Raw genomic sequence first — 22,628 nt, forward strand, 5'->3', positions numbered from 1 at the left:
ACACAAGGCACCTGGCAGACCAGGCAGTCCCACATTTATGCATGGGTAAACCAGACAAAATGGGAGAGTAAAACAGACCGAGCAAGCCAGGGTCCCACCTCAGGAAATAAAAAAGCCTCAAAACGCCAACTGAAAACACTTGTGCGGGATGAGGTGACAGGAGAAACTCCCAGCCTGACAGGAGAATTTGTTGGAGAGACCCACAGGGTCCCAGAACGTACACAAGCCCACCCACATGAGAATCAGCACCAGAAGGGCCCAATTCACTATGGGCACCGGGGGAAGTGTCTGATAACCAGGGAAGAGCGGAGCAAGCACCATTGTTCCCGCTCGGACCCCTACCCCACATACAGCCTCTCAAGCAAGCCACTGGGTTGCCCAGCCCATGTGAACATCTAAGGTTACGACCCTCACTACATAACAGGTGTGCCAAGACCAAAAAAAAAAATGGCCCAAATGAAAAAAAACAGATCACAGCTCCAGAAAAAGCACAACTAAGTGATGAAGAGTTAACCAACCTATCAGATGCACAGTTCAAAACACTGGTGATCAGGATACTCACAGAATTGATTGGATTTGTTCACACATTAGATTAAAAAATTGAGGCTCTGCTAAGTGAAATAAAAGAAAATGTGCAGGGAACCAACAGTGACGGGAAAGAAACTGGGACTCAAATCAATGGAGAGTACCAGAAGGAAGAAAGAAACATCCAATCAGAACAGAATGAAGAAATAAGAATTCAAAAAATGAGGAGAGACTTAGGAACCTCCAGGACATCTTTAAATGTTCCAACATACCCCAAATTATAGGGGTACCAGAAGTGGAAGAGGAAGAGCAACAAGTGGAAAACTTATTTGAATAAATAATAAAGGAGAATGTCCCCATTCTGGGGAAGGAAATAGACTTCCAGGAAGTTTAGGAAGCTCAGAGTCCCAAAGAAGGTGAACCCAAGGAGGAATGCACCAAGGCACATCATAATTGCATTACCCAAGATGAAAGATAAGGAGAGAATCTTAAAAGCATCAAGAGAAAAGGAGTCACGTACATAGGAGTGCCCATAAGACTGTCAGCTGATTTCTTAAAAGAAACTGTACAGGCAAGGAGGGGCTGGAAAGAAGTATTCCAAGTCATGAAGGGCAAGGAAGGACCTACATCCAAGATTGCTCTATCCAGAAAAGCTTTCATTTAGAATGGAAGGGCAGATAAAGTGCTTCCCAGGTAAGGTCAAGTTCAAGGAGTTCATCATCACCAAGCCCTTATTATATGAAATGTTAAAGGGACTTACCTAAAAAAATAAAAAGCATCTATAGTCAAATGACAGCAAACTCACAGTTATTTACAAACACACCTAAAACAAAAGCAAACTAAGCAAACAACTAGAACAGGAACAGAACCACAGCAATGGAGATCACATGGAAGATTAGCAACAGGGCAGTGGGAGGAAGACCGAGTGGGAAAGGCACAGAGAATAAGTAGCATAGATGGTAGGTAGAAACAGACAGGGGGAGGATAAAAATAGTATGGGAAATGTAGAAGCTAAAGAACTATGACACATTGACGTGAACTATGGGGGGGAATGTGTGAGGGAAGGGGTGTGCAGGGTGGAGGGAAGTCAAGGGGGGGAATGGGACAACTGTAATAGCATAATCAATAAAATATATTTGAAAATTAAAAAAGATGAAGTGTGTATATATACAGAGGAATACTAATCAGCCATAATAAAGACAAAGTATTGTCATTTGTGACAATATCAGTGGGTCTTGAGAATAGCATGCTAAGAAAGTAATTCAGATGGAATAGGACAAGAACCTTATGATTTCATTCATATGTGGGGTATAAAAGAGGAATCACAAAATGAACCAAACAAACCAAACTAAGGAACAGACAACAAAATAGTGGTTACCCGAGGGGAGGAGGGCTGGGAGAAGGTAGAACAAGGTAAAGGATGTCAAATACGAGGTGATAAAAGGAGACCAGACTTTGGGTGGTGAGCATACAAGGCAATAATATAGAAGATGTATTATAGGATTGTATACCATAAACCTATTTTGCCCCAATAAATGTAACAAATATATTTTTGAAATAAAATGAGCTAATACTAAGACTCAGGGTATGACATGTTTAGAGAAACACTATTAAAACTATCTCATCCTCAGACGATCGCGGTTCGATTCCCAGTCAGGGCACATGCCTGGGTTGCAGGCCAGTTCCTTGCAGGCTAACTACCAGCAGGGGACGCACAAAAGGCAACCATACATTGATGTTTCTCTCCCTCTCTCCTTCCCCTCTAAAGATATATAAATAAATAAAATCTTTAAAAAAAAAAAACTATCTCATCCTTACCAGTGCCCATCTGAACCCCATCCAGTGATTTTGTACCTTTAGCATGTCTTGTGGTTGTACCAATCCCTGGGCGTAGATATATGACTCCAAATGTAGCTCCTCAGTGCCACCCTAGGGACCACGTTGCCTCCAGGTATTGTGGTCCTTTCTACACTGTTCTTTCTCAAAATTGCTGCAGCTATTTGAGGTTGTTTATGGTTCCATATAAATTTTTGAAATGTTCTGTATCTGTGAAATTATGTCATTGGTACTTTAATAGGGATTGCATTGAATCTATCTATTCCTATGGGAGTATGGACATTTTGATGATGTTAATTCTTCCAGTCCATGAGCATGGTACACACTTCCATTTATTTGTGTTTTCCTTAATTTCTTTCTTCAATATTGTTTAGTTTTCTGAGTACTGGTCTTTTACCTCCTTGATTAGGTTTATTCCTAGGTACTTTATTTTTCTTGCTTCTATAGCAAATGAAATTTTTTTCCTAATTTCTGTTTCTGATACTTCATTGTTGATGTACAAAAACAACTTTGATTTCTGAATATTGACTTTGTATCTCTCTCTTTTGCCATATTCACTTACTCGGTCAAGGATTTTTTGGGTGAAGACTACGATTTTCTGTGTACCCTATCATGTCTTCTGTAAAGAAAGACAGTTTTACTTCCTGCTTTTCACTTTTCACTTTTATTTTGTTGTCTGATTGCTATGGCTAGGACTTCCCATACTATGCTGAATAGAAGTGATAAAAGCAGACATCCTTGTCTTCTCCTGATCTTAGTGGGAAAGTTTTTAGTTTTTGCCCAGTGAGTATGATGTTGGCTATAGGTCTCTTGTATATGGCCTTTATCATGTTGAGGAATGCTACCTTTTTCCTATCTTGCTGAGTGTTTTTATCATAAATGGGTGCTGTTTGTTATCAAATGCTCTTTCCACATCTATTGGTATGATCGTATGGGTTTTTTGTTTCCTTCTGTTTACATGATGTATTACATTTGTTGATTTGTGAATATTGTACCATCCTTGTATCCCTGGGATGAATCCCACTTGATCATGGTGTATGATCTTTTAAAAAATTTTATTTTAATAATATATTTTATTGATTATGCCATTACAGTTGTCCTATTCCCCCCGTTCATTCCCCTCCATGCTGCACACCCACCCTTATCTCTTACTTCTTCTAGAATTCTCTCTTTCAGTTTAATCTTGGGTAATGTAATTATGATGTGACTTGGTGTATTCCTCTTTCGGTCCACCTTCTTTGGGCTACTTTGGGACTCTCTGAGCTTCCTAAACTTCCTGGAAGTCTATTTCCTTCCCCAGAATGGGGACATTCTCCTTTATTATTTATTCAAATAAGTTTTCCACTTGTTACTCTTCCTCTTCCACTTCTGGTACCCCTATAATTTGGGGTATGTTGGAACATTTAAAGATGTCCTGGAGGTTCCTAAGTCTCTCCTCATTTTTTGAATTCTTATTTCTTCATTCTGTTCTGATTGGATGTTTCTTTCTTCCTTCTGGTACTCTCCATTGATTTGAGTCCCAGTTTCTTTCCCGTCACTGTTGGTTCCCTGCACATTTTCTTTTATTTCACTTAGCAGAGCCTCAATTTTTTAATCTAATGTGTGAACAAATCCAATCAATTCTGTGAGTATCCTGATCACCAGTGTTTTGAACTGTGCATCTGATAGGTTGGTTAACTCTTCATCACTTAGTTGTGCTTTTTCTGGAGCTGTGATCTGTTTTTTTCATTTGGGCCATTTTTTTTTTGGTCTTGGCACACCTGTTAAGTAGTGAGGGTCGTAACCTTAGATGTTCACATGGGCTGGGCAACCCAGTGGCTTGCTTGAGAGGCTGTATGTGGGGTAGGGGTCCGAGTGGGAACAATGGTGCTTGCTCCGCTCTTCCCTGGTTATCAGACACTTCCCCCGGTGCCCATAGTGAATTGGGCCCTTCTGGTGCTGATTCTCATGTGGGTGGGCTTGTGTACGTTCTGGGACCCTGTGGGTCTCTCCAACAAATTCTCCTGTCAGGCTGGGAGTTTCTCCTGTCACCTCATCCCGCACAAGTGTTTTCAGTTGGCGTTTTGAGGCTTTATTTCCTGAGGTGGGACCCTGGCTTGCTCGGTCTGTTTTACTTCCCAGTTTCACCTGGTTTATCTGCTCGTGAATGTGGGACTGCCTAGTACGCTGCACCCCTCCACAATCCACTGCCTCACTGGGTCCACCTGCTGCTGTGTTGCCATGCCTGGCATACGCCATCTGCTGCTTTGTTGGGAGCACTCTCTTCTCGGCCGCCCTACTCTTCCCCTCCCAGCAGTCTGGATGAATATTTCTTCTTTAACTGCTTGGTTGTCAGACTTTCATGCAGGTCAATTTTCTGTCAGTAGTGGTTGATTTTTTGTTTGTAAATTGTTGTTGTCCTTATTTTGGTTGTGCGAGGAGGCACAATGTGTCTACCTACACCTCCATCTTGGCCGGAATTCCCCTTTTCTTGTTATTTTTGAGTGTTTTTTTTACTGTGTCTTTTATCTTGCTGATTCAATACTCTGCTTCATCTAACCTGCTTTTGATTTCTTGTATTGTGTATTCAATTCAGAAATTGTATTCTTCATTTCCTCTTGCCTGTTGTTGAGAGTTTCTATATCCTTTTTCATGTTGATATAGTTTGCAGTGAGTTCATTGTAGTTGCCCTGTGGTTTTTGGTAATTCTCAGTGAGCTCGTTGAACTTCCTGATAACTATTGCTTTGAACTCGATATCTGGTAGTTGAGTTGCCTCTATTTCAGTTAGCATTCTTTTGGAGGCTGCCTTCTTTCCTTTCATTTGGAGATTGTTTCTTTGTCTTTTCGTTGTTTGTTAGACTCTTTTGGTTAGCCTCTGCTTTTTAAATTCATCTGTTCTGACTCCCTGGGTTTATAGTGTGAGGTTCTATAACTTCACATGGTAGAATACCTGTGAGATTCAGTAGTGCAGTTTTCTTCATCTCCTGAACTTGCTGCTCTTAGGCTGTCGTTTATGTTAGCTCTCTGTATATATTTGGGTTTTGATTGTTGTTTGGTCTTTCTTTGGTGAGTCTTTCCCTCCAGCTCGTTGACTGAGGGTCACTCCGCTCACCATGTCTTATATGCTGTTGTGAAGATGCAGGCAGGTTCTCTCTGTCTGAAATTATGAGGCTTCTCTGTTACTTTTGTTCAGTTGTTTGTTCTGGGTAATTTCTCTACTGTTTAGTTGTAATTTCAGATTGGTCCTGGGTGGAGGTTAGTGTGGCTTCCACTCACTCCTCCGCCATCTTTATTATCTGTTGGTGGTTCCCTTTTGCAGGTTCTCTCTTCTAGAAGATATGTTGGTGTTCACAGCTTCCCACCTACTTTTTTATGTGATCAGTTGGAGTGGGAAGGCAAAATAAAGACAGCAGGAGCATATTCTCTGAGATTTAAAGTACCAGCACGTACAGAAGAGATAGATTATCCTTTGGCTAAGCATAGTATTAACTCTGATATTTTACCCAGTTGGCCTTTTTTTTGTAAAGGGTGGAAAAGAGGTAAGGCTCTTGTTAGAGGGATGAAGGATTGTGAGCTGAATCCAGAAAACTGAGGGGTTGTGGAAGGTGAAATAACAAGGTACAATGAGAGTAAAGGATAGGAAGTAGGTGTAGTATGTGAGAGAATAGAGTTATTGTAACCACAACAATAATAAAGTTCTGGAAGATAATGAAATGGGCTACCGTCCCAGAGGGGTGCTGTGTACTATTTACAATTATGTGGAGCAACAATTATTTACAATAATAATGGAACAACAATAATATGACAGGAACTATATGATTTGAATAACAAAAATAGGAAGTACCTGCCCTGGCTGGTGTAGCTCAGTGGATTGAGCGCAGGCCTGCGACTCAGACAATCGCGGTTTGATTCCCAGTCAGGGCACATGCCTGGGTTGCAGGCCAGTTCCCTGCAGGCCAACTCCCAGCAGGGGACACACGAAAGGCAACCGTACATTGATGTTTCTCTCCCTCTCTCCTTCCCTTCCCCTCTAAAGGTAAATAAATAAAATCTTTTTTAAAAAAATAGGAAGTACCTGACCTAGAGTAGTGTGGTTTTGGAACACAAGTAAAGTGAAAGAAGGAAAATTAAAATACAGTATTAAAGAGAGAACAAGGAAAACCAGTCAAACAATGCAATTAAACAAACAAGTAAAATGAAGAGAAGTAAACAGAAGAGAAATTAAGAAATGCTAATAAGATAAAAGAAGTAAAAATAATGAAAAAATAATAATACAAATAAACAGTAACATGTAAGTTCTCTGGAACAGCAAAGTGAAATTGTCTCAGTTTCTCAGATGTTGGGATTAGCCTTGTGTTACCTCTTTGGTTCTGTCTGTGGATCTCTCATAGCTCCATGTCCTTCTTTTTCATTTGGGGCAAGAAAAAGAATGCTTCCTGCTGACTTTAAACCTACCAATTCTGATGGTCTTCCTGGATGCCACAGGCTGAGAGGGGTTGGGCTTCACTTTTCTCCCTTCCTATGGTTTTAAGAGGATGGGGGCCAGGTCTGGGTGGCAATTTTCACAGTTTCCCAGCCTCCAGCGCAGGTCCTCCATTCTCTGCCGTGTCCCTGCTGCCTATCTGTACCAGGATGGCACCTTCAATTCACCAGTTGTGCCATCCTTGAGGTACACTAATTAGGGGCAACTCACATGCCACCTTTTCCCTCTTTGCTTTCCTAGGTGCTAGGCACTCTCATAGTCTCTTCAGGGTAGTTCAGTTCCCCCACTGAGTTAAGTCTTTCTGGGGACTACTAAGTCCCCTAGCCTCTGCTGGGAGGTGGGTCGCCTCTTCCTTCCTCTTAGCTCCCTGGGCTGCCTGGGCTGCAACAGGGGCAGCCGTGGTTGTGGCATGGCTTTTTCAGGGGGCAGCCACTGTGGGAGACTTACCTAAACGGCTACCAAAAGCCTTTTTTGAATAAAATCCTCCTGTTCAAGCCCGTCCCTCTTCACAAGCACCCAGCCCTCACAAAGCCCAACTTTCCAACCAGACCAGAGACTATCTGGGTCAGGGTCCATCACTTCCCATCTCTTGTCTTTTCTCCAGCATCACCTGGCTCCCCAATTTAATTTCTCTGGTAATGACCCAGCCGGCATCCACAGTCTCAGCAGGTGATTATTGCCCCTGTGCTTCTCCCACTTTGTCTTTATCCTCCCGCAGCAACTTCAGGCATCCAGGTCCATCCTGGTGCTGCTCTGTCCTCCCTGTTTGGCAAGGGAGGGAGGGAGGAGTTGATTCAGCTCTTGTCCAAGGATCCTGTGGCAGGCCTGGCAGGCCCAGCCGGCCCAGCAGGTGCTGGGCCAGGGGCTGCAGCAGCCCTGGTCCCCTCACTGGTCCCGGGGACCTTAACATCCCAATGCAATCTTCTTACCATCTGTTTCTCGATGTCCTCTACAATTTTGGCCTCCAACTTTCATATATACTGGGATTCCTTTGGCTGTTCCTCAGAAGATCAGCTAGGTGTTCTACCTGTACACACACCTACCTCACCGCCATCTTCCAACTCCCTAAGTTAATATTTTTATCTTTTTCAAATAAATACCCAGAAGCAGGATTGCTGGATCAATGTTAGTTCTATTTTTAACTTTTTGAGGAACCTCCATACCCTTTTCCATAGTGTCTGCACCAATTGACATTCCAACCAACAGTACATAGGTTTGTTTTTTCCTAACATCCTCGTCAATACTTTTTATATTTTTGTCTTTATTGATAACAGCCATTCTAATGGGTATGATATCTCTGTGGTTCTTATTTGCATTTCCCTGATGGCTAGTGATGTTGAACACCTTTTCGTGTACTTGTTGGCCATTTAATATCTTCTTTGAAAAATGTCTGTTTAGATCCTCTGCTCATTTTTCAATCATGTTGTTGGGGGCTTTGCTATTGAGTTGTATTAGTTCTTTATATATTTTGTATGTTAGCCCCTTACTTGATTTGTTTCCATTCAGTAGGCAGCCTTTTCATTTTGTTGATTATTCATTTGCTGTACAAAAGCTTATTAGTTTGATGTAGTCCCGCTTGTTATTTTTTGCTTTTGGTGTGCTCCTGTATTTTTTAACCATGGCAGGATATGAATATACCGTATAATGATATTAATCTTCTTTTCAAGTTTGTTCCTCTGTTCTCAGCAATTGTATTGTTTAAGAAATTTGATCAGGTCATTAATGTTCTTTATTTGCTTCTTTTTAATTTATATAACAGGGTAAAATCCTTTACAAAGTTCGATGGAAAGGATATACATCCGATGATGATACCTGGGAGCCTGAGGTTCATCTTGAGGACTGTAAAGAAGTTCTTCTTGAATTTAGGAAGAAAGTTGTGGATAACAAAGCTAAACCAGTCAAGAAAGATATTCAGGTATCGTGTTTTATCTCATACTGTTTTTAGTACAATAAGTTTGTAAATTTTACTTAGTATAGGGAATGTAGCAAAGAATTTACAAATAAGAGTAAAATCTATACTATTATTGCCAGTTCTTTATAGCCAGTTCTCACAAAGTGCTTTCACTGAGTTTTGCAAAACTCTTCTTTCTGTAGTCAGCCTGTGGTTGCAGTTCATGAAAAAGTATAATTTAGATGTGTTAATATTTTCCTTTAACCTAAGAGTAAGATAAGTATAGGGGGAAAGGCATGATAAACTGTCCATTACGTGAGTACCTTGTTTCTGTGTACCTCAGGAGTATTTTGTGTGCCGTGCACATTACTGCTACAGATAAAGTGCAGACTTTTGTATTTAATCTGCATTATTAACATATTTCTTATGTGTGCTTTTTTTGCTAATTAAAATAAAACAATGTTTAGGGCATGTTATTAAATGATAAATTTTAATCCATTTTAGATTATCCACAAGTCTGATTATCCAGGTCTTTTGTTTTTCTCTTCTTTTTCCAATTTAATTTTTAGCTGCTTTCTTGCTTTTTGTAGCTCTTCCTGATGATAAGGAAGGATAACAAGATTGAAGGAACTCATAGAAGTTAAATTTTCTCATCAGCAATTTGGAAAAAGTTTTGATGGTGGGCTAGAAAGGGATAATGTTAAAACTTCCACACAAATTTGGTTTTAAGAGTTTTCTTCTTTTGATTTGTCCACTCTTTTATCTTTGATTTTCTTATTCCACAAATAATTGAATTGACTTTATTTATCAATCTTGGAAGAAGTTCCTAATTTATTTTACAATGTATATTTCATTTATAGCTTCTATTTATAAACTGAACCAATTCTGACTCAACTTCTTGCTTTTGAGTTTTTGTTTTTATAGAAATATATATTTTTTAATCCTAGCAGAAGTTCTTGAACTTAGGACTATATAGTGAAAATTGGTACAAGAAACAGATTCTTATTGAAGTTATAAAGTACTGAATAGTCATCCCTTCTCTCTCTACAATTTGAGTTTTCAACCACATCTTAAACAATACAGTATTTTTTAAAATGACTAAAACAATATTAGGACCCAGTTTTAACAGTGTTTAGTATTAATAATAATAACAGCAACATCAGAGGCAGATTTTATTTACTGAACACTTGTATTATGTACGTACGAATACTGGGTTAGCACTTTATGTGGATTCAGATGGGAAACTGAGGCTTAGATAAGAAACTAGCCCAAGTTCACAGGTTAGTAATGATAGAGCCAGGCGACTGCACTCTTAACCACTGTAGTTTCCTTTTGGTTTGGGCTTTAGCTTGAAATCCACTTAGACGAGTAGAATATCAGTACTTGAAAATTATGCTTTTGTAGCAGGACCTTTAATGAAAATGGCTTTAAGTTACTAAGCAAAACGCTCAGTATTTTAAAAATGTTTGCAAAGGAAACAAACACCTTACAAAATGAGTTCAGGTTAAAGGAGAAACTTTTTTCCCCACATTTTTTTCTATAGTTACACTTCACTTTTCTAGAATGAATGCCTACTCTTTCCTTCCCTACTTCTTCCCCTCAAAACTCACACAAACACAAATGCACATGTTGTTGGGGTTTTTTTAAAGATTTTATTTATTTATCTTTAGAGGGGAAGGGAAAGAGAGAAGGAGAGAAATATCCAATGTATGGTTGCGTCTTGTGCGTCCCCTGCTGGGAACTGGCCCGCAACCCAGGCATGTGCCCTGACTGGGAATCAAACCGTGATCGTGTGGTTCGCAGGCCCGCGCTCAATCCACTGAGCCATGCCAGCCAGGGCACAAATGCACTTGTTTTAATAAGTGATTTGATTCGTATTCTAAATTTAGACTTTGTGACTGAAGTCTTCTTAAGGTGTATTTCTCAATGTCTTGCCTTACTAGCAACACATTGCTGAAACTTCTCCCATGAAGTGTTGTCTTAAAGCAATCTGGCTTTCTTATCCTTTTATTTCCCTTTATCAAGCCTCAAGTGAAACCCAACAGCAACTCTCTATCTTGATTTAAAACGATTTATGATGACTGGTGTGTTTGAGGTATAATTTAAGCTTAAAAAAATCTTTGTCCTAATTTTAGAAAGATGCTTCTCTACTTTATCATTTTGTAAATTGGCCTACCTATTTCCAGAGTAATTTTAAATTCCAGATACTACTAACATTTTGAATCTTTTTAAGACTAAAATCTCAGGTCTGCCTTCTCATGGATTTTTGTTCATAAAGTATTCCCGTGTTTACATTGCTAATGACTTTTTGGTCTAATCATTGAGGTGGTTATCCGTGAACAAGCATATGGCAAAAATGTATCTGGTTCCTAACCTGCTAGTTTTGCCATTTATAAGCTTCTGTGATTCTTTGACTGTAGGTAGAGAAATAGATTGTTAGTAGGAGAAAACTGCTTTGTTCATCTCTTTGTGTTCATACAAGTGACATATGTGCTGCCTATTAAAATCATGGTATTTCCCAGTCCCCAAAGTTTTTGTCTTGTGAGGTTTTACCACAGTAACCTCTGTAAAAATATTTGATTTGTTGCTTTTTCTCCTTAATTGTAGGAGCACTACTTGCTTAGAACTTAGAAAGCATACAAGAAGTTAGAAGTGTTTTCTGAAAATAACTTAGAAGTGGTTGTTAATGCTATTTACCAGAAAATAGATATGATGCAGAAATGGTATTTCTTTATGAAAATATTTTGTCATTTACCATTTGAATAGCTTATTATCTTTTTGCTGATTACAATTTTTTTCTCCCATCCTAGTACTAACCAGGCCCGACCTACAAAAATTTTTTTAATCCTAATCCGAGGAAGTTTTTTTATTGATTTTAGAGAGAGGGGAAGGGATGGGGGGAGATAGATATGAGAGAGAAATATCTATCAGTTGTCGTCGGTGTGCACCGCAACAGGATCAAACCTATAACCTTTTGGTGTATGGGGCAGTGGTCTAACCAACTCAGCCATCCAGCTAGGGCTTGAGGTAGTTAACATTCATGTGTGATGCAGCCCTTCATTTTTAATGGCCTGAAAGTGTACAGATTAGATAGTTGCTGGCTTGCCTCACACTTTGATGGCTAATGTTATGACACAGGTGAACCTCTACTATCACAGCAACATTGTACTGTTTTTACCTTTTTGAGGTTTTTTCCTACCTTTTTAGACATAGCTTTTTTTTAGTATACATAGAGTATCTTATATGAGCCAGACCTTTAAATGGTCATAGTTACACAAAGGTAGGTAAAATCCAACTTTTATTTTTGAGGTGCCTTGTAGGTTGCGCACATGTTTTTAAGGGTTGTACCATATACTGAGGATTTTGCTTTCTGCTTTTCTTTGAAAATAATTTTTATCAACATATTTTAACCAGCAAACAAATATGTTTTTATTATGAAATAATCATCTGCATACTTCTCAGCTAAGAGATTAGTTTTGCCTTTAATTTTATTTTTTTCATTTTTAAAGATTTTTATTTATTTATCCTTAGAGGGGAAGGAAAGGAGAGAGGGAGAGAAATATCAATGTGTGGTTGCCTCTCATGTGGCCCCTGCTGGGAACTGGCCCTCAACTCAGGCATGTGCTCTGACTGGGAATCGACTGCAATCCTTTGGTTCACAGGCCCGTGCTCAATCCACTGAGATACGCCAAGCCAGTGCTAATTTTAAAATTTGAGAACAGGTTTTTTGTTTATTTGTTTGATTTAAGGGTAGTTTTCTTAAATACTTCTGTTTTGTTTGTTAAAGTATAGCTGTAGAGTAATTATTATATATACCCTTTTAATGTAAAATGAATTAGAATTTGCACATCCAAATAGACATTATTTTAAAGAAGGGTATATTTTGTGAAGTAAACATTTGTTCCATTAGTACCATGGCTCATTAGTACCATGGCTCAAAATGGTTTTAAATTTTTTCTTTTAGAATTGTCTTTATTAGAATGTTTAATAATGTTGTGTAAGAAAACAATTTCTAGTAACACCTCCTTTTTTAGTTCTCAACTATTTCTTTTAGAAATAGTTCTCAAAAAAGGTGGTAATGGTTCTAAGAGTGCAAGAGTGTAATGTAATGTTCCAGAGGCTCATGATTTCCAGAGGAGATGACCCTGGGCATGTCTATGTTGTGCATTTCACAAATGTGTCATCGGGCACTCTGTCACTACAGTCTCGTGTACTATATCACTGAACATCCCCATAGACCAAGTTGTCACGTAAACACATTGGTGTGATTTGCTGGGTCAGCCCCAGTCTGTGTCTGCTGACTTGCTATAATTACTGGTAGAGCCCATTTTATTTTCAGAGTTCTCTTCATTTGGGTAATAACTAATAGGTTTATTTTACTGGTGAGACTATTAAAATGAGTAATAAGGCAGGTTGCATGTATACTAAAAGTGCTCAGGCTTGTGGCATGTGATTTTAAAATCTTTGTTGTGACTATTTTATAGCCTTTATTTGTTACTGTTTTTTATTTTTATCCTTACCCAGGGACATTTTTTTTCATTGCTTTTAGGGAGAGAGAAGAAAAGGGAGAGAGAGAAACATGGACATGAGAGAGAATCATCAGTTGGTTACCTCTCATACTTGCCCAGACCAGGAATCACAAGCACCTGCACCAGGATTGAACCTGCAGCTTAGGCATGTGCAGTGACTGGGACTCGAACCTGCAGTCCTTTGGTTGCAGGATAATGCTCCATCCAGCTGAGCCACATCAGCCAGGACTATAATTATTTTAAAGTGAACACTAATAGATCAATATTTCTATCATTTAGTAATGTTGTGTGATAGCAGACAATAATGCAAGAGGTAGATGGCAGCAAATATTTATGTCCTAATTTCAGTGAATCTGGCTAGGGATTTCAGGGCTGCATCACCCAGGGAACATACCTACCAATTCATCTAAAATACAGCTAACTGATTCTTTCAAATAGAGTATTTTGGTGCCTAAAATCTAACTGCTACGTTTATAAACTAGTTAAATCAACCTTTTTTATATTTAAAACCTTCACGTTGTAAATCTCTTGGAGTAGACTAATGAGTAAAGAAAAGTCCTTTTTCAGAGATACTTGCTAAGGAGCCAGCATTCGAGCCTCTCCCAGATGACTGAGAGAAGGACCAGGAACTTACAAGTGACCCTGCCACCCTCTTGTGTGACAGCTACAGCAGACACCAAATGAGGCAGGAAACACTGCTGGCTGACAGGGACAAGGCTGAGAGAGTAGATATGGTGCAGAATGGCTGTGGCAGCAAGGAGACTGATCTAGTTTCTGTGGAGGCTCCATTTAAAAATTGGTGAATAGAAACTCCCCAGAGGACTTTCTTTCTTTCTTTATACAGTTTAGGATTTTCAGAATTTTAGAATTCTTTTTTTTAAAGATTTTGTTTATTTATCTTTAGAGAGGGAAGGGAAGGAGAGAGGGAGAGAAATATCAATGTATGGTTGCCTCTTGTGGGTCCCCTGCCGGGAACTGGCCTGCAACCCAGACATGTGCCCTGACTGGGAATCGAACCGCAATTGTCTGGTTCTCAGGCTCACGCTCAATCCACTGAGCTACACCAGCCAGGCAGAATTTTAGAATTCTTTTAAGTTGTTTACCCAATAAAAGGGATAGCATCAGCCTCACTTGCTAATTATTTAATGTTCATTCATCTAGAAGTCCAGCTATAATGTGTGTCCATCACTGGGCACACAAAAAAAGATGTGAGGTATGTCTTCACAGAACTCAGGACAGGGTGGGGAGATGTTGAAGCTGGGACACATGTTCTCAGGTAACTGTATGTGCTGTGGAGAGTAAAACAGGAAGGAGTGACCAACTTTCTGAGATGAGCATGAAAGCTACAGAGGATTCATCATTTGTCCTGAGCCCTTAAAGATGAGAAATTTGCCCTGACTGATGTGGCTCAGTTGGTTGGGCATCATCCCACAAACTGAAAGGTCGCTGGTTCAATTCCTGGGCAGGGTATATGCCTGAGTTGCCAGTTGGGATGTTTCTCTCTCATTGACATTTCTCTCCCTCTCTTTGTCTCTCTGTTCCCCTCTCTCTAAAAATAAATAAATAAAATCTTTTTTAAAATTTATGAATTCGAGGGACCTTAGGAGGTGAGGCAGGGACAAACCAACATCATTTGTGCAAAAGCACCTGCCTTGGGAATGGTGGGAAGAGCTAAAGGTTTACATATGAATGAAGCAAAAGGGAGGCTGGGGAAGCTGGTGTGCAACTGGGGTCCAGCTTGACCATTCTGGCATTAGAAAGACCAGCAGAAATTTGAGGGAAGTTGTATCATGAGATTGATGTTTCAGAAAGGTGATTTTAAAAGAATTTTATTAAAGAAAGTTTGAACATCTAAAAATGGACAGGGTAGTATCATGAGGATATAATATTATCACCACATCTATCAGTACATTCTTTTCCCTCTCTGCTTCTCCCCCTCTCTTTTGAGTTGCTGACTCCTGCAACTCAGAAAGTTGTGAAGGAAATTCCAGATGTCATATCGCTGCCCCTTGAAATACTTTAGTACGTAAAAGGAATTGTTAAAATACCCACTATATTATTATCATACCAAGAAGTTTATACTTATTTCTTAGTACCTTCTAATATCTAATAATATGTTCAGTTTCCCCCTGTTGTTTCAAAACAAAAACATTTTTTGTTGATTTGATTGAATTGGGATTTGAAAAAGGCCTACACATTGTATATTATTGATGAACTCTAAAATCTCTCCTAATATGTAACTATTTCTATCCCTAACCCTCCCCCCTTTTCCCCATGCTGTTTATTTGATGAAGAATCCACATTTTTCTGTAGAATTTCCCGTATTCTGGATTTGACTGAGTGTGTTGCCTTTTAACATGTTTCTCTATCCCCCCTATTTCTATAAGCTGTTAGCTAGATGCAGAAGGATGACCGTGTTCAGGTTTAATTAGTTTTTTCAGGGAAAGTCATACTTGGTGACATGCACCTCCACACAACCCATCAGAAAGCACATAATGTCTAGTTAACTCTCTCAAAGTGAGGTTGAGGTAATCATTGAGATTAGGTGTTTTCCATCTCCATTATTGGGGTGCTCCTAACATTTGATGTGTAGGTTTTAGGAGCCATTGATGATCATTGCCTAGAGCCATTAATTCATTCGAGGTTGGGAAATAGTAATTTCCTAATTCTGTCATCCCTTCTGCCTTTATTAGCTGGGATATAATTGATTCTGGTGGGAGAAACTGCCAAAAGGGAGAGGTAAGGAACTGATAGGAACTTCAGGTGGTGTAGGTTGGAGCACTGATTCCATGTTCCACAGGGTTTCGTGACTGATCTGACTTAGGGGGGAAAATGGAGTCAGAGGACTAAGATTACATGTTTGGGAACCTAGATAAATGATGGTATATTTAGGGAATGGGTCCGGTTTTGAACACATTACTTACTTGTCATTTCACGAAGATGTCAAGTCTCCAACTAGAAATACAGGCCTGAGTTAAAGAAAAAGGTATGGGCTGGGAATTGGTATAGGATGCAGGATAGTGCTTGTTATTACTGTTTTCCAAGTAATAATCTGATGGACTATATTTTGAAAAAATCAGTTTTATAATTCTTGTTTAAAAATACTTTTGAAGTAACATTAATCATACACCTGGCAAGATTAAATTTAGTCCTCCTTTTCCCCCCTCCCTCCTTTTCCCTTTATTATTGCAGAAAATGTAAGTAAAACCAAGATGTTTAATTCTTCAAGTTTGGAAATAAGACCAACACCAATCCTTAGCATGATTTTCAAGGGGATGGACAGCAGTGGTAAACTGTTTAGGACAGAGGGAAAATGAGAAAGTAGAAGTCATTCAGTACTCTTACAGAAATTACTTAGAGCAGAGTAGTAGCTATAGGTGAGGAAACGGTAACTTCAGAGCACATTGCAGACTTTCTTGAATTCCTCAGCATGTGTCTCTTAACTACAGAGACATCTTCAGGGAAATTCAGATTCCCCACTGTGACACATCAGTAGTGTTATATCAGCAACACTGTTGTCTGATGTTTAGCTGACACATCGCTGCATTCAGTAGGGCTTCCCCATTGTTCCTGAAGGTCGTCCTCTATTGCTTTCTGTCATGAAGGGCGCTTCATCACATGTCTTTCTAGTTTCCTGTTTTCTAGACATTCATAACCTTTTGTCTTTCATGACATGGACAGTTTTTATGAGTCTAGGCCACTTGATTTATAGAAAGTTCAAAATAGAATTAGATGAATGCTTATTAATGTTAAATCACAAATAAACTGTATTTTTTAAAAATTGGAATTAGATGATTTGTTTCCTTATGATTAGATTTAGTATCGTGCATTAATTACATCAAGATATGTCAGTTTATAATTTATTGCTGATTATAAACTATATGATAGTGAGGCCCATTTTTCTCCCTTTTGAATAAAAAATACCTTTTTACTTTTAAAATAATGAGTAACCTGATAATAAATAATAACAAGTAATCTTTGAAACTGTGAGAATCTCTTGTTTCCCAATAACCTCTCACCCCTTGATTTTAGAATACTAGTATGATTCATGCCTAAATTAGTTATTACTGTGGTGGTTGTAAAATATGGATTTTTCTGATTCTTTTATTTTGTGTTTTTCAGTCTGTGTTCATAAGGGGCCACTCCTCCCTCTCCCTTAGTTTCAGTGTACTCATGGACCCCTTTGTCAGTGCATTATGTCCATTACTATTGTTACTCACCGTAATGCTAAAATGGTTCCAGATTTATCTAGTGGGTTCCAAAATGGTTCCAAATTTACCTTCAAGCTACGTCCTGCATCCTTTTGATATTCCCTTACCAGTTTTTAGCACATCATTGCTTTCTGGCAGAGGTGTTTCAGTATTGCCATGAACTTTTCTGCTCCAGCCCTGGTTCTTTTTAGGGAGAAAGAGGTTTTAGAAACAAAGATGTACTAACTGCTATTAGGGTACCATTATTTCTAAGCCCAAAGTAGAACTAACAGAAAAGGTATACACTTGTTCAGTCCATCACTACAGGGGCTTCCTGTCATTCTCATTGGTCATCGTATTAGCTTCCTTTTTATATCTTGAGAACACTGGTTCCCATCAACTCTATTTGTACTAACTTTTCCATACTACAATATTTAGCAATTAGCTTCAGATTTGCTACATCACTTCTTGTAAAATTCCAGATTTACATGTAGGTTTGCTATATTTACAAGATTCACTAGGGGTGTTTGGTATTTTTTTTTAAGATTTTATTTATTTATCTTAGAGAGGAAGGGAAGGAGAGAGAGAAAGAGAAATACCAATGTATGGTTGCCTCCCGCCCATCCCCTGCCAGGAACCGGAAACTGGCCTGCAACCCAGGCATGTGCCCTGACTGGGAATCGAACCGTGATCCTGTGGTTTGCAGGCCCATGCTCAATCCACTGAGCTACACCAGCCAGGGCTTATAGTTACTTGGATTAATTCTTTTGTTTTTCTTCTCGGTGGTTATATTATCAATTTGATAAATAGGTGCATTTATTTGTTAATTAGTATCTGTTTTCTCCCTATCTCCCAGTCCCTCCATATCTAATTTGAAGTAAGTTTATCCTTGAACAGTATATAATTGAACTGCACAGGTCCACCTATATGCGGATTTTTTCAATAAATATGCCATCATCCCAGCCCTCCATATTCTCACATTCCTCATTTGCAGATTCAACCATGGGAGTCTGTGGATGTGAGAACCCACTATGTTTATATTGGAACTATGCCATTTTATATAAGGGAGTTGAGCATGCATGGAGCTTTGTATCCGTGGTTGGTTGGGGCTGTCCTAAAACCAGTCCCCCACAGCTGTGTAAAATTGGAGGGGATTCAAAGTAATACTCAGATTTTTAAGTGTGCAAGGCTTGTTGCCCCTAACTCCTGCATTGTTCAAGGATCAACTGTATATAATAAATCAATTGCAGAGGTGAGATTTGGGTGCCATCTTTACTCATTCCATATACAATAGTGAAGTTTAACAAGAAGTTTATGGATATTTTGAGATCCAAAAACCTTTTTTTAAAAAAAAATCTTTGTATTTGGATTGGTCATTACTTTTTCTTTTTTTTTTTAGTGATAACCAAGAAAGTCTATATAAATTAGTTACTTGGTGATTTGGGGAATTTTGTATATCAAATCATTTACAAACCTATCACCACCACCACCACCATACATAAGACAGTTATTATTGTTCACATCTGCTTTCTTAAATTGAAGCTCTTTATCAGTTAACACTTATTTGGTAAATCAGAGATGTAGGTAATATTAAACAGCTTCTGTTTAGGTAAGTAATTTTAAGAAGTTGAGAAACTTCTAGGGAGGAAAAAACCATTTCTACCAGATATTGTCAGTGCTGTGTTTCAAAATCTTTCAAATTACTATGTTAATGAGTATTTAATTTTTTTCTGTTTATAGAGACTATCTTTAAATAATGACATATTTGAGGCAAACTCTGATAGTGATCAGCAGAGTGAGACAAAAGAAGATACTTCTCCAAAAAAGAAAAAGAAAAAATTAAGGCAGAGAGAAGAGAAAAGCCCTGATGATCTGAAGAAGAAAAAAGCAAAGACGAGTAAACTAAAAGAGAAATCGAAGCCAGACCTGGAGAGCTCTGAAATTTCAGTTTTTGATTTAAGGACAAAGAAAAGAATTTCCGAAGCCAAAGAAGAATTAAAGGAATCCAAAAAGCCCAAAAAGGACGATATAAAAGAAACAAAGGAATTAAAGAAAGGTAAAAAGGGTGAAATAAGAGATTTTAAAAGTAAAATAAAAGAAGATTCCAAGGAAAACAAAAAAACAAAAAAAGACAAATGTGTTGAATTTCCATTGGAATCTGAATCAGGTGTACTCAATGACCCTCCTTTTCATGAAGGGGATAGTGAAGATTTATGGTCTGACAACAGAGAAGAGAAACTGAAGATTAAAAGTGGAAAAGATAAAGCAGGACCAGATGGAGCTCAAGACGCTGTTCTAGATAAACAGCTGGATGGCTCCGGGAGTGCAGATGAGGATGCTGATGTCAGAGGAAAGAGAAACAAAAAGAAACCCAGAAAGGCCGAGGAACTTAAAGAGAGCAAAAAGCTAGAAAGCAAGAACCTTTCTTTAGAGAAGAAAAATACCCATAAAAAGCAAAGGAATCAAGACAAAAGCAGAAATACCACAGAGTTGGATAATCTGACACATGGATCTTCCCATACACAGAAGAGCTCAAGGCTGGGTGAGGAAGAGCGGGGCCTCCTAGCCACTGAGTTGGCCAGGGAAGTGAGTACTAGGGGGGTTGTTTGAAGGACTATGTTAAAATCTTATAAGGAATGTTCCTATCCAGCTAGCTTTGCTTTGATGAGTCAGTTTCACAAATAATGAGAGAAAACAGTAGATCTATAAGAATAGTTTTTCTTCCACTAAGTCTTTTTTTGTAAAAAATATGTTTAATAGCTTATCCCCTATTGTAAAAATTGTTCTGTATGGGTTTTCAAAGTGGAAACATTTTCCACATTATGAAAATATTCATACATATATTGATACATGTAGTCTTTATCAAGGGCTATATAAAAACAGTAATTTTTTATCCATTATTTTCAGTTTTGTAGATTTATCTTAAGGAAATCCTTTTCAAGGCAGAAAGAGCTCTGAAAGATATTTATGGCATTGTTACCATCACTAAAACTAATCACCAATCTAATTGTTTAGCCATGAGGGAAATAAAGGTTAAGAAAATGCTGCATCAACTTGAGACCTATTATATATGCATGGAAATATTAATTATGAGGTCAGTGTAACCAAAATAAGAGTTTACAAAATTTTATGAACACATTAATATAAAAATGTCTATGCAATGTAAATTTTTTAAAAGAATTTTAAACAAAACTACTAGTAAAATTAGCTGAGAAGGCAGAATGTACATAATAAAAGGTCATGTTTGATTAATAGGACTGTAGGATAACATTTTCGGGAATTTTCTTTATTTTTAAAGATTTTATTATTTATATTTTAGAGTGAGCAGAGGAGGGAGAAAGAGAGGGAGAGAAACATTAGTCAGTTGCCTCTCTTGCTCCCACAGTTGGGGGCCTGGCCCACAGCCGAGCATTTGTCCTGACCAGGAATCGAACTGGTAAACTTGAAGTTTGTGGGGTGATGCCCAACCCACTGAGCCATACCAGTCAGAGCTGGAATTTTATTTATTTTTAGTAATAAATTCTTAACAGAGTTCAGGAAATTGGTATTGGGTTTTTAATTTAATGTTTTATGAATTATGTTTTTCCCTAAGGTTTTATTTATTTATTTTTTAGAGAGAGGGGAAGAGAAGGAGAAAGAAAGGGAAAGAAACATCAATGTGTGGTTTCCTCTCGCATACCCTCCACTGGGTACCTGGCCCGCAACCCAGGCATGTGCTCTAACTGGGAATTGAACTGGCAATTGGTTTGCAGGCTGGCACTCAATCCACTGAGCCACACCAGCCAGGACTGTAAATTATGGTTGAATAATAATCTCAATTGAGGAAGCAGTTGCTGTGTAAAAGATTTAATCATCAGTGGTCAGGTGCCATGGTGCACAAAGGCCTCATGTGGTAGCAGCTCTTATGTTTTGGGGTCTTACATGTGTTTCTTTCAGGAAAAAGAGACCAAAAAAAATGAACCCAAAGAAAAATACCAGAAAAGGCATGATTTAGACAAGGAAGACAAAGGTTACAAAGAGCCAAAAGGATTAAAGAGTGAGTGTTAATACCATTTACCATTGCCATCTTTTATTCAAGGAATTTAATGTACTGTGAAACAGTTTCTCTTCTAACCCCCAATATCACTGAACTGGTAAATTTCTTTCTTTTTTTAATACTTTCTTTTTTTAAAGATTTTATTTACTTATTTTTAGAGAAAGGGGAAGGGAAGGAGAAAGAGGAAGAGAGACATTGATGCAGGAGAGAAAAATCAAATCAGTTGCCTCTCACACACCCCAAACCGGGAATCTGGCCTACAACCTAGGCATGTGCCCTGACTGGGAATTGAACCAGCTACCTTTCAGTTTGTAGGACAACACCTACCTACTGAGCTGTGCCAGTCAGGGCTAATTATTCTTTTCTTTAATGATTTATTATTTTTCAGTTAAAGTTGACATACATTATTTTATTAGTGTCAGGTGTAGTGGTTAGACCTTACATAACCCAGTGAGCGAGCATCCCAATAAATCTTGTACCCATGTGACACCATATATAGCTATTTGAATATTATTATTCCCTATACTATACTTTACATCCCTGTGACTGTGTAACAACTAATTTGTACTTCTTAATGCCTTTACCTTTTTCACCCATTCCCCCCATCTAGCAACCTTCAAAATGTTCTCTATGAGTCTGTTTCTGTTCTGCTTGTTCATTTATTTTTTTATATTCAATTGTTGATAGATATGTATGTATTGTCATTTTATTGTTTGTATTTTTAAATATATTTTATTGATTATACTATTACAGTTGTTCTATTCCCCCCTTCATTCCCCTCCACCCGCACACTCCCTCCCCCACCATTCTCCTCACCCTTAGTTTATAACCACGTGTCTCAGGTTTTTTAGATTCTATATTTCCCCCACTATTCTTGCCCTCCCCCTATTTTCTACCTACTGTCTATGCTATTTTCTGTACCTTCTCCCCCCTCTCCTCCTCCCACTCCCCTGTTGCTAACCCTCCATGTGTTCTTCATTTCTATGGTTCCACTCCTGATCTAGCTGTCCTCTTGGTTTGCTTTTGTTTTAGGTGTGGTTGTTAGTAACTGTGAGTTTGCTGTCCTTTCACCGTTCATATTTTTCATCTTCTTTTTCTTAGATAAGTCCCTTTAGCATTTCATATAATAAGGGCTTGGTGATGATGAACTCCTTGAAC

General features: G+C 38.5%; 1 protein-coding gene across 3 annotated transcripts in view; it reads left to right on the forward strand.

Annotated features, from left to right (window-relative positions):
• Window positions 1-22,628, forward strand: part of MPHOSPH8 (M-phase phosphoprotein 8) — a 78,684-nt gene that overhangs the window by 26,650 nt on the left and 29,406 nt on the right. For all 3 annotated transcript variants that reach the window (XM_037037074.1, XM_037037072.1, XM_037037073.1), the window contains exons 2-4: window positions 8,584-8,739; window positions 19,175-20,020; window positions 21,371-21,470. In XM_037037074.1, coding sequence (XP_036892969.1) covers window positions 8,584-8,739; window positions 19,175-20,020; window positions 21,371-21,470 — 1,102 coding nt within the window. The remainder of the gene's footprint in view (window positions 1-8,583; window positions 8,740-19,174; window positions 20,021-21,370; window positions 21,471-22,628) is intronic.

This window comes from Sturnira hondurensis, unplaced genomic scaffold (genome assembly GCF_014824575.4).
Source record: "Sturnira hondurensis isolate 20B ecotype Veracruz unplaced genomic scaffold, ASM1482457v3 Scaffold0022910, whole genome shotgun sequence".
Taxonomy (NCBI): Eukaryota; Metazoa; Chordata; class Mammalia; order Chiroptera; family Phyllostomidae; genus Sturnira; species Sturnira hondurensis.